The following is a 12,163-nucleotide window of genomic DNA, read 5'->3' on the forward strand; positions in this document are numbered from 1 at the left end:
AGAACCCTAAGGGCAAAAAATCCTAAAATTTCCTTCTACTGATTGCTGGGTCTAGAACTTAATCATATTTACAGATTGATATCCTAGTCCAGGTGCATTTTAACTTTACCTTATCGCTATTTAACTCTCTGTTCTCAATTTATTCATAAAATGTTAAAGCAACCATTTCAAAACCTTGGTCATAAAGATAATCCCTAATCCTTCTTCTTCTTCTTTTCCCCCTTTAGTTTCATTCAATCATCAGTGGGGAGGACTGGACGAGAGTCACCCATATTCTAGTCCATACCCAGTGAATTTTTATAGAATAAATGATGCCAAGTAAAGCAGCCAAGTTGCCTAGTTAAAGATTTCCACAGTATACTTCCTTCCTAGCATGCTTTGTTGAAATAATACTTGCGCAGATCATCAACTCTATTAACTAAAAGTTGTTAAGAAAACAAAGGGATGGAAGGAGTCCAAAGTATTTTGGGGGCACATTGTATTCAAATATCCTCGAGTCCATAATATGGATTACCTAAAAAAAAAAAAAAAACTATTTAAAAATAAACAACAGGGTAAAATGTAATGTTCATTTAGCTCAATATTCTTTCTCAATATTTTCAATGTTATTAAAGAGGGTTCAAAGTTATTTGATTTTTTGTATTAATTTTTTATGTTTGTAATGATAGTTATTAATAAGAGAAGTAGTAACACCTTATATTTGTAAATTACTTAAAAGGTTATTTTCTGTATTTCAAAGTATTCTTATTTATCAATTATCTAAGTTTAAAAAAGAAAATTTCAATTAAGGAAAACTATTTGCATAATGTCTTCTATCAAGATTAAAGACTTGCTTTTATCCTGCTCCACGAATATTTATCAACATACTGTAAGAGTATCCTCCTCTAAAAGCTCATGAATGTTATGGGATATCATTAAAAAGTTTTATCTAATTATAAATTAAGCAATCAGGTTATCACACATTACTGATTAGCCTACATGTTGATTATCTCCAACATCCCTACATATAACAGGAGAGCTCCCAACAAATTATTCCCAGGTTTGCATATATTTATGTTTATACGGCAATCATTGTAGTCATTGAGAAAGGAAATTATCTTCCAATAATTATAACTAAATGTGCTATGTGCCAGAAACTATTCTAAGTGTTTTGTAAGCATTAACTCAGGCAATTCTCACAATTCTGGAGATGGGTAGCATTGTTTTCCCCATATAAGTATACTTGAGATAACTGAGGCACAGGAAGTTAAGTAATTTTCCTTAGGTCACATAGTAATACATACTGGGATTCAAACACAAGTGATTTGGGTCCAGAGTTTGCTCTTTCAAGCATTGTATACTGCCTGTCTGTGTGAATGCAAACACGTGTTAGTAATTTAGTCTCAATCATTTATCTCACATGTGCAATGTATTTGGTAGTTTGGAAAGATACAGAAAGGGAAGAGACCAAGATGGCAGAGTAGGAGGACACTGTGCTCACCTCCCTCATGAACACATCAAAAATACATCTACATGTGGACAGCTCTCACTGAAAACAAACCAGAGACTGGTAGAACGGCTTTTCTATAACCAAGGCTGTAAAGAAAAGTCCACACAGAGTCGGGTAGGAAGGGAGGAAAGCAGTCAGCTAAGAACCCGCCCTCCTAGGAGGAGTCACAGAGGAGGGGAAGGATATCAAGGGCTTGGAGACCCTCCTTGAGGAGTGAGGGGTTTGAGCCACATGGTGGGTACCCAAGCCCTGGGGTCTGACAAGAAACTGTAAGAAACCTAGACTCGGCCTGCGAAGAGCACACACATGCTTGTTGCCTCCTGGAAACAAGGCAGTGGAAGCAGATTGACACTGCCCGGGACTCTGGCCCCTCTATCTGCAGCACAGCTCTCCACTAGGTTAAAGGCTGCTTTTGCCCAGGAAAGTGCACACTTGGGAGGGACGCGGCCAGCTCCATCTGGCACTGCATCCGAATGGGGTGAGTACAGCCATTACTGGCTCTCACAGAGGCAGTGGATCTGGAGCTGTCTGGAACTCTGACTGCTGTGAAGGGACTGACCCAGGGCATGCTCTAACCTGCACAAGGTGCCCCTTCCAGCCCCTCTTGCTTTAGCACTGCTTCCCTCTGGGGCAAAGCTGCCATTGCTGGGAGGGGGAGAGTGCACACTTAGAGGGAACGGCAGATCCTGCTTAGACCCTACATTCATGGTTTCTGCTCCAGCACTTTGGGACCCAACCCACCACTGATAAGGTGGTGATGGCCACTGAATATAAAAGAAGCCCCAGCTCACACCTGGCTCTGGCTCTAGCCCCTCCGTATCCAGCCCCACCTCCCACCAACATGATAGCTGCCAGCACACCCTGGGGGAAGATACAGCCAGTGCTCACTTCAGATCTAGCTTTCCCATCAAAGCCACTGGGCACACACAGACTGCATAGGAATGCTCCCATACAAGGACACTCCTTCCAGGCCAGGATAGGTAACTGTTTCACCTAATTTCATAGAGACAGAGAAAGCGAAACAAAATGAGAAGACAGGAATTTATTTCAAATGAAAGAACAAGAAAAAAATCCAGAAAAAAACAACTAATGAAACAGAGATAAATAATTAACCAGATAAAGAGTTCAAAGCATCAGTAATAAAGCCGTTAACTGAATATTTTAACAAGGAACTAGAAAATATAAAGAAAGAACCAATCAGAGCTGAGGAATACAATAATTGAAATGAAAAACACACTGGAAGGAATGAAGAGCAGACTAGGTGACACAGAAGAAGGTATAAATGACCTGGAAGACAGAATAATGGAAATCACCCAATCAGAGCAGCAAAAAGAAAAACAAATTTTATAAATGAGAACAGTTTAAGGAACCTCTGGAACAACAAGCATACTAACTTTTGCATTAGGCGAGGTCGGGGTGGAGACGGTCCCAGAATGAGAAGACAGAGAGAAAAGGGTCAAAAGTGTGTTTGATAAAATTATGGCTGAAAACTTCCTGAGCCCAAAGAAGAAAACTTGTCTACAGGCACAGGAAACACAGAATCCCAAATAAGATGAACATAAAGACACTCACAACAAGACATATCATATGAACAGACCACGCATGATTTGCTTAACCATTCATTATTATTTCCAGTTTTTCAATATTATAAATAATACTGGTAGATACATTTTCATCAAATTTATGAGTATTTCCAAAGGACAAATTCCTTGCTGTCAATGTGTAGAAATATTTATAAAAGCTTGCTCTACTATTTCAGATATTTTTCCGCAGAAGTTGTGTCAATTTAAACTCTCACTGGCAGTATATGAGAATGCTCATCTAACCACACCCTCACCAACACTGAATGTTATATTTAAAAAAAAAATTTTCCAGTTTGGTAGATGAAAATGGTGTCTTATTTTAATTTAAAGGGGTATTCACAAATAACGTCACAAGTGATAGGGAATATATTTTTATTTACTATTATTTTATATTTCTTTTGGGAATATTCTGCTTATTTCAGATCCTGTATTTTCCAATTTCGAACGTTAGAAGCCAATAGAAGCCTTGTAAATAAAAGTTGTACCAGGGCAATTAATGAGTCTGGTAAGCTTATAAACGCTTGTAAACCAAAACTCCCCTAAAGGTTTCTAGTACATGAATAAGCAATGTTAAAATTAATAAGCTTTTATAGTTTGTATACTCAGCTACATTTATAAATCCCTTCACTAAGCACACATAACAATAGGTACAGAATCTCAGGTCAGAAAATCTTGGGCCTTTTCATTGTTACACTAATCAATTCCTAGTTTAAGTTTTATTATTTATTCTACTCTAAATATAAAAACTTTGGAACTATTATTTAGCATCCTTTAGGGATATCTACTACTTCAGAGTAGTTAAAATAAAGTAAAATAGAGCCAATTTTAGAGATCATCTTGGAAAACACTACAAAGATTAATAAGTTTCACTTACAGTGTACAGCAAACAAGCAAAGCCAACTTAGAAATTTACTGTGCCTTGAATGGTATTACTTCATGTATTTTGCAGGGAAGCCTCTGTGTTTACCTGATTAATATTCCTTATACAAACTTGCCAAAGCCCTTAATTACTGACAAATAGTACAATGTTTTATAAAAATTGTCTCTAGTTTAACCACTCATCTTGGTTTCCTTGGGATAGCCCTAGGTTAAAACTGGTCCATATAGCCCATTCAGTTAAGCATTATCAGAAAAGGGGCCCAGGTTTGGACAATAAATTATAGATCTGTCATATTTATAAAATACTATGAGGTGCTAGTTGATTTTTACTGGATGTAATTTATTTTGTATCACTGGACCAGAGCACAGTCTCTAAAACCAGAGTGCCTGGGCTTGTATCCCGGCTCCAACATTTACTAAATCTCTGAGTATGGGCAAGTTATTTAAACTTGCTGTTTTTCAATATTAGAAACATTGGAACTCTGTTTTCTCAACCATAAAATGTGGAAAGTGATAGTATCTAATGTGACAGATATTTTTGTTCCTAAATATTTTCCACCCATCCTTATGGAGAAGGTAATATTTTCCATTCCCCATTGAAAAGTATGACTGATCTGTGATTTGTGTTGCCCCTCCACATGAAAGGATTATACATTCTCACCCCATTAAGATACGTTTAGCCATTTAATTCTTTTGGTCAAGCCATGTGAACAAAAGTGACTTATACACAGAAATTTTAAGAGTCATTGTACGGTTTTCTTTTCTCTTTCCCATTTGTCATAAAATTGACAAAATCCCAATAGAGACTAATTCTTCAGCCTGGGTCCTATAATGAAGAAAAGGTAGAGCAGAGATGCTATTGATCAACAACAGATATGTATGTGAGCAAGGAATAAAACACGGTTGCTGTTGTATGCTCCTGAGATCTTGGGTTGTTTGTTACATCGGTATAATATGTATATGTATATATATTTGTGTATATACATACATATATATATGACATTTAGAACAGTGCATGGCACACAGTAATTAGTATATAATTGATGATTCTTACTTCTAGTAGTATCTTAATATTTTTAATTGTAAATAGCTTATGATCATATGAAACAACGTAAAGCTCATTGTGATATTAGCGATAAAAATAAAAAATTAACATTAAAACAAAAACACTTATTCCAGTAGTAACCTAACAATAGATATCAGAATAGATTTATATTAACGTATTCTGCAGTACAATTCAGAGGTATGTGTCAGTAATTCCAGATTCAATATTTTTCTGGGGAAGGAATGATGGATATATTCTACATTTTAATTGAAGAGTATCTACTGCTACATTATTTACAGTTGCAAAATATTGGAAGCATATTGATCCTTAATAAGAGGAATCCATTAAATAAATTCTGGTATAGCCATACAGTTAAATTCTTCTTAGGAAATTAAACTGAATATAGAGGAATATCAATGATACATAAGAATGTTAAATATATATACATTTATGAAGATATTATAGACATATATTAAACGGAGTATACAGTAACTCCATTTCAGAAACATGGGTAACTTTCTTGCCTTTTATATTTTCAATTTTTACATGCATTATTTTATAATAATAAAAATCAGTTAAAATTAAAACATACCAGGTTTTATTTATTGTATGTATATGGCTCAAAACCGAAAAAGGAAAAAAACAGAAATCGTTCTCATTGCAATGTGGTGCAACAGAAATAGCAAGGACTGTGGTGTTGAGAATACCTAGTATGAGGCTTAACTCACTTACTTTCTGTGTGATTTCAGCTTAGTCAATGAGCCACATTTTCCACAACTACCAAATGATGATAGTAGTACCCACCTCAACTGGTTGTGTGGAAAGGAAACAAAATCATATATGTAAAAACTGTTCTCAATAAACGTTAGCATCTTACTGCCCACTCATGAATAAGAAGAGGTGTTACGCGATACCAGTTGAGTGATTCTCCAAACCTCAAGCAAGCAAAATATTTCTTCTGTTCTTGTGGTTTATCTACATCCTTTCACCACATAACAACTGAATAAGATTTTGCTGTCATTCTTTTCCCATGTACTTACTCCAGGGACTGTGTCAAACAGTACTACCTCAGTTGGTAATAAAATAGCTAAGTCCCGAGACCTTCCTTTTGCTTACTCTGTATAACTGCCATCTTTACTTTTAAGCATAACTTAATAATGGAAATTTATATGCATATTGAGATATCTTCAACATGTAGTGTAGCAGCTCTCAAACTTTGCTTTTAGGACTTCTTTACTTTCTTACAAATGATTGAGGACCCAAAGAGCATGTTTGTTTTGGCCATAGCTATCAACAATTACTGTATTACAAATTAAGACTACCTATTTCAAAAATTATTTTTAATGTAAAATAATAATAAACCTAATACATGTTAACACATAAAATATTTTAATGTAAAATAATATTTTCCAAAAACTGGTGAGAAGAGTAACACTTTTATACATTAAAAAAATCTCTATAGTATCTATCTTTAAGAAAGCCAGCTGAATCCTCATATCTGCCTTTGAATTCAATTTGTTGCAATATGTTATTTTGGTTACACTGTTTTGCTGCACACATATATTCAGTTAGAAAACAGAAGTATTTTTGTAGCATTTTTCCAATAACTGTGGATATGCTTCTTTGATACTACCTCAAAATTCAACAAGTAGGGCTTCCCTGGTGGCGCAGTGGTCGAGAGTCCACCTGCCGATGCAGGGTACGTGGGTTTATGCCCCGGTCCGGGAGGATCCCACATGCCGCGGAGCGGCTGGGCCCGTGAGCCATGGCCGCTGAGCCTGCGCATCTGGAGCCTGTGCTCCGCAACGGGAGAGGCCACAACAGTGAGAGGCCCGCGTACCGCAAAAAAAAAAAAAAAAATTCAACAATAGTTGCTTTTTTTTTTTTTTTAAACATCTTTATTGGAGTATAATTGCTTTACAATGGTATAAGTAATAGTTTCTTAAAGGTTACTTGCAATGAGGAAATGGAAGCCATACAACGAATATTTGATACTAGAGTAGATTAAATTTGCTGGTCCATCTTGCACTTTGAACTGGCTTTAAATCTATGAATAATTTTGTAACATCATGCACTGTAACATTATGCATAGGAAATACTGGTTTGAGTTATGCAGATCTTCCAAATGTTGGGACATTTCATATAGAATATAAAAAATCACATCTGCTTATATCATCACTGATCTCCTCTGAAAAGCCTTTAAGTATTAGGGAACTACGAACTTCACAGTGAAGACATACAAGTTTTCCAAAATTCTAATTTCCACTTGAAAGCTCAACTTTTATCATTGGTAATAAATACTGTTAATTGGTTTCCCTGAGGTGAATGACTCACTTTATCTTTCAAGGAAAATGTCTACCAAATAACCAACTTTGAATCCCCATAGTTTCTCTGTCATTCTTCCGGTTTAAAATGATGCTATGAAACGAGTAGTTAGTTTAGCTTACGACTCAAACAATTGCACAAGAGCTTTTACTCTAGACAGCCACTGCATAGACAGTATGAGGTATAAGTGCTTTATGTTTACTTCCCATTTTATCATAAATGATATATACTCACTGACTTCATTCTTATGAAGGTATCAGCAGTTCTACTCAACTATTTGTTATCTGCATAAGAGCAAATTTAACAAAATGAAAGGGCAAAGAATATTTTGGTATGATCATGAAAAAAGAATATTGATCTCATGGACCCTCTGGAAAGGTCTCAGGGATCTCCAGAGGTCCACAGACCTCAATTTGAGAATCATCAACATAGAACATATACAAGTCTTGGAGTCATACAAATGTTGTATGGAGTCATACAAATATTCTTGGAGTCATACAAATATTCTTACTTCTCCAAGGTAGGGAGGAATTTGTTACACTTTGCTTTATCCTTCTAGAAGAAATTTCTCCTGTCATCATTTAACTCTTCACTTTCCTGATAGCAAGTGAATAATTTTCCAGTAAAAAATCTGTTAGCAGATTTCAGTCTTATCGTATCAACTTTATCTACAGGCTGAAGCTGCAGACCCACCTCTACCTGTCCTAAGGTTTCCCAGGGGTAGACAGATGGGTAGCCTCAGTCTTATGAAGCATACTTATGAAAAGGCAACAATGTTCAACTGATTCTGTTAAAGCATTACATAATCTCTTGGGTGAAATGCTGTAGATGAGGGAGCATTAAACAAGAAAGTATAGGTATGGGCTCTGATAAACTACTAACAATTATGAGCTGTAGGGCTAGGTTGTGATTTTTTAGCCAAGTCTTGAATACATGGTAATGAAAAGAGAAAAAGTTGCAATTTGCTTTAGTGTCTTTGACAGTGAACAATAGAATGTAAGCTATATGTCAATGTTTTGTTTTCCACCCTAGATATGAACAACAGTCCCATACAGAAGCCTGATGCTCAAGCACGATGACTATGCACATATGTAATATATAAAGTACAGTTGATTCTCATTATTTTCAGTAGTTATGTTCTATAGAGTTTCTGTGAATACTGAATTAATCAATACTGAACTATTGCTCTCAGGGGTAATACAGAGTTCAGTTCCTGCAAGCCTGTGGTCACAGCATTTTTATCATTCAAAACACTATTTGCGTCATATAGGTTTGTTTGCTAAATTCCTTATAAAATAAGGTAGACATATCTGCCTTGAAAATCCACTCTTCTACATAACCCTTTTCCCAGGGGTTTTTTTTTTTTAATTGTTCTATAGCCTCCTATCTGCAGAACCTGCCTCACTTGCAAGTTTAACAGTTTCTTGCTATATTACCCTTTGAAATGAGCAAGCCAGCTAGCAGTAGCCGAGAAGTGTTTAGCGTTTTCCTAACCCTGGGTAACGTGCACAGTAAATTTCTTTGGCTATCACCCTCACAACAATGCTGCCCACTATGCTTTCTATTGGTCATCATCTCATGAATGTACAAGTTTAGCCACTTTCTCGTCTTTTCCACAGCTTTATCACGCACTACACGTTAGTTTAGCACTTTGTACAGTGTCCTCATGTACAGATCAGTGAACTTTCTCTTCCTTTTTCTGGATGGACCATATTGTTGATTCATTAACATTAAACTCATGGCCAACAGCACTATAACTCACGGTGGAACAAAGCTTATCTAACACATGTACTTTCTCCATAAGGCACATCACAGCCTTTTGCACTTAGGAACACTAGACAGCACTTCAGCACTACGTTTGAGGGCTATTTTCAGCAGCAAAAGCACCAAGAAAAAAAAAAAAGCAAAGAGCGCGGCACTAAATAGACTGCTAAAAGGATGCTCTTTTACAGCGTAAGAGCTAAAACAAGAAGGCAGGCATTACCTTCTCAGTTGGGAATGTGTATATTGGGCAACTAAAAAATTCTGCTGCTCTGCATATTTGCAAGAATAAGTATAAAAGCACCATCATAAGTATTGATTTTGTGGTTACAAGTATATTTTCGTGAGTAGGTGAATTCACAAACACAAAATCCACAAATAATGAGGGTTTACTGTACTTACACAGAATTTAAAGTTCAAAGGTATTTGGAATTATAAAAAAGATATAATCAAGAACAGAAAGATGAAACTGCAAGTGTATTTTTTTTTTGCTTTCGGTAATGAAAGTGTTCACCTATAAATTTCTAATGTTTAGAGATGACACTGTATTACTATTAAGGATATTAAATTAGCTTTTTACATATGGTGTAACATTAAAAACCCAGAAATTCTGAACAATTTTAATTATGAGCTCTTCATCCAAATGCATCAATTCCCAGTATAAGTCCAATGAAAGAAGATACATTTCAGTTATTAGTTTTTGGTATTGAATGGAATATTGGTAGAAAAGTTATGATGCTTGAATTAAGAAAAAGTGCCAACTTGAATAAAAAAGTAATAAATCAGAAAACATTTATGAAGCATTCAATTTTATTTTGAAAATTCATTTCTGGAAAATTACAATTTCCCTGACTAGGATTAATTCCAGAAGTTTTAGAGAAGGCAACCAAATGTAGAAACACAATTTATAGAAAAACCTCATTATTATCCATTTTAAATCATCCATAAGTATTTTAAGATCTCCTTAATAATGGCTAAATGCTACAACTTTTCTTATCTCAAACTTGAATCATGCTTTATCACAATATGAAGAGGAAAGAGTAGTAGTTTTTTTTCTTTTTTTGGTGACTTAACCGTTTTTCTTTGTTTCTTTTTCCAAGTCCTCTCATATTCATTAAAATATACCAGCCCCAAGTTATTTCATCCATATTAGTCTCTCCTATATCTGGTTTTCATGGTAAGTTAGATTAAACCTTCTTGAGTCATCTAATTTGTATGGAGTTATCAATATGTGGAACTATATGATAGTATCATGTTAAATCTCAGAAATTTAAGGATTCATCTTATATGATGAAGTTTCCCTTATTTAGTGACAGACAAGCAACACGAAAGACTACCCTTCCACTTCTTCTTTGCTCTATTAACTTCAAAACCAAGTAAAGAACTCTGCTTTGGGGTAGGCTCAGTTAATGCAAAACTATAAATCCTTGGATGACAGTTCAGTTATGAATCTCTTTAAGTTAAACCTGGGTCACATATCAAGCACCTGTAGGAACAGCCCTCATTTATATTCCTCTAACCCTCAGTAGGGAAGGTTCTAGGAGGCTAAACTCTGGATCAGTCATATTGCTAGTCTTAACTTAGCATTCTAATAAAATGTTCTCAGTAATGAGGTTTATGTTAAGTGTCATTGATTAATCAACTATTTATTTAATATACGCCTTGAACTGTGTGAGTCACCTGGGATAGAAAATGAATGATACTGTATATTTCTGTCCATTGCCATTTTTCAAGTTAATTTTATGTATGGAAAGAAAGAATCACTATTTTCATTAGAAGATCATCCTTTCCCCAATGTATATGTGTTGGTCTATTTCTATACTTCAGTCTGTCCTACTGGTTGACCTGTTGATCCCTGCACTAATCCCATACTCTATTAACTTCTCAAACTTTATGATGAGTCCTGAAATCTGGTAGCATGTATTCTTCTTAAGGATTGTACTAGCTATGCTATATCCTTTGAATTTCCATATAAACATGAAAATTATCTAATTAATATCCACCAAAATGAAAAACTATACTTATAGTTGGAATAGTAATAAATCTAAAGATCAATTATATTCCTCATTTATTTAGCTCTTCATTAAATTCTCTAAGCAATGTTTTAAGGCTTTCAGTATAGAGATCTCACACATCTGTGAAGTTCTCTCCTGGGTATTTTGTGGTTTTATGCTGTCATAGCTGATATTTTTAAAATTTCATTTCGTAAGTGTTTCGTTACTAGTATATAAAAATAGAAGTGATTTTTATATACTGACCTGTATCTATAATTGACCACTCTGGAGCTGTTTTACTATTTTTGCAGTGTGTGCTTCCATTTGGAATTATTTTCCTTCAAGCCAAAGAACTTTCTTTAGTATTTCTTGTAGTGAAAGTTGCTAAACACATTGTTTTGTTTAAAAAGTATTTCTTTTGTACATATTTTTGAAGAATATTTGTCAAGTATAGAATTCTATGTTGACTTTTTTTCTTCTTTTAGCCCTTTAAATACATCATTTCATGTTTTCTTGCTGCAACAGGGAAAAGTCAGTTACCAGTCTTATTATTGCTCTTACAAAGGTAATGCATATTTTTTACTCTGGCTATTTTCAAGATTTTCTTTTTACCTTTGGCGTCAAATATCTGGCCCTGCTATGCCTTGGTGGTGTTTTCTTCACATTTATACCTTTTAGGGATTACTAAATTTCTTAAATCTGTAGATTTAGAAATGTCTCACGTATTATTTTTTTCTAATATTATTTCTGTCCCATTCTGTCTCTCTCTTCTCTTTCTGAGATTTTAATCATTCACATTTTTTACCCTTTTGACTACATAATACATCTCTCCTATATTTTCTTTTTCTTCAGTTTTTCATCTTGAGCTTCACTTTGTATGTTTTCCATTGGCCTGACTTGAGCTCATTAATTCTGTCAAGATTGCAGTTAATCCTCATCCAATGAATTTTAAATTTCATATATTGTATTTTTCAGTTCTAAAATGTCCATTTGATTTTATATTTTATATATATATATATATACACATATATATATTCAGATATTGTTTGAGATCTCTTGTCATTGATTTTTTTTCCATTCTTCCTTC

General features: G+C 34.8%; 1 protein-coding gene across 4 annotated transcripts in view; it reads right to left on the reverse strand.

Annotated features, from left to right (window-relative positions):
* GALNT13 (polypeptide N-acetylgalactosaminyltransferase 13) overlaps nucleotides 1-12,163 on the reverse strand; it is a 549,363-nt gene that overhangs the window by 384,196 nt on the left and 153,004 nt on the right. Inside the window, exon 3 of one of the 4 annotated variants that reach the window (XM_027131155.1) lies at nucleotides 7,026-7,043. The exons of the other annotated variants lie outside the window; for them this stretch is intronic. Coding sequence (XP_026986956.1) covers nucleotides 7,026-7,043 — 18 coding nt within the window. The remainder of the gene's footprint in view (nucleotides 1-7,025; nucleotides 7,044-12,163) is intronic. 4 annotated transcript variants of the gene reach the window in all.

The sequence above is a fragment of the Aethalodelphis obliquidens genome, unplaced genomic scaffold, assembly GCF_003676395.1.
Source record: "Aethalodelphis obliquidens isolate GAN/ISIS:26980383/991018 unplaced genomic scaffold, ASM367639v1 scaffold2, whole genome shotgun sequence".
Classification (NCBI taxonomy): domain Eukaryota; kingdom Metazoa; phylum Chordata; class Mammalia; order Artiodactyla; family Delphinidae; genus Aethalodelphis; species Aethalodelphis obliquidens.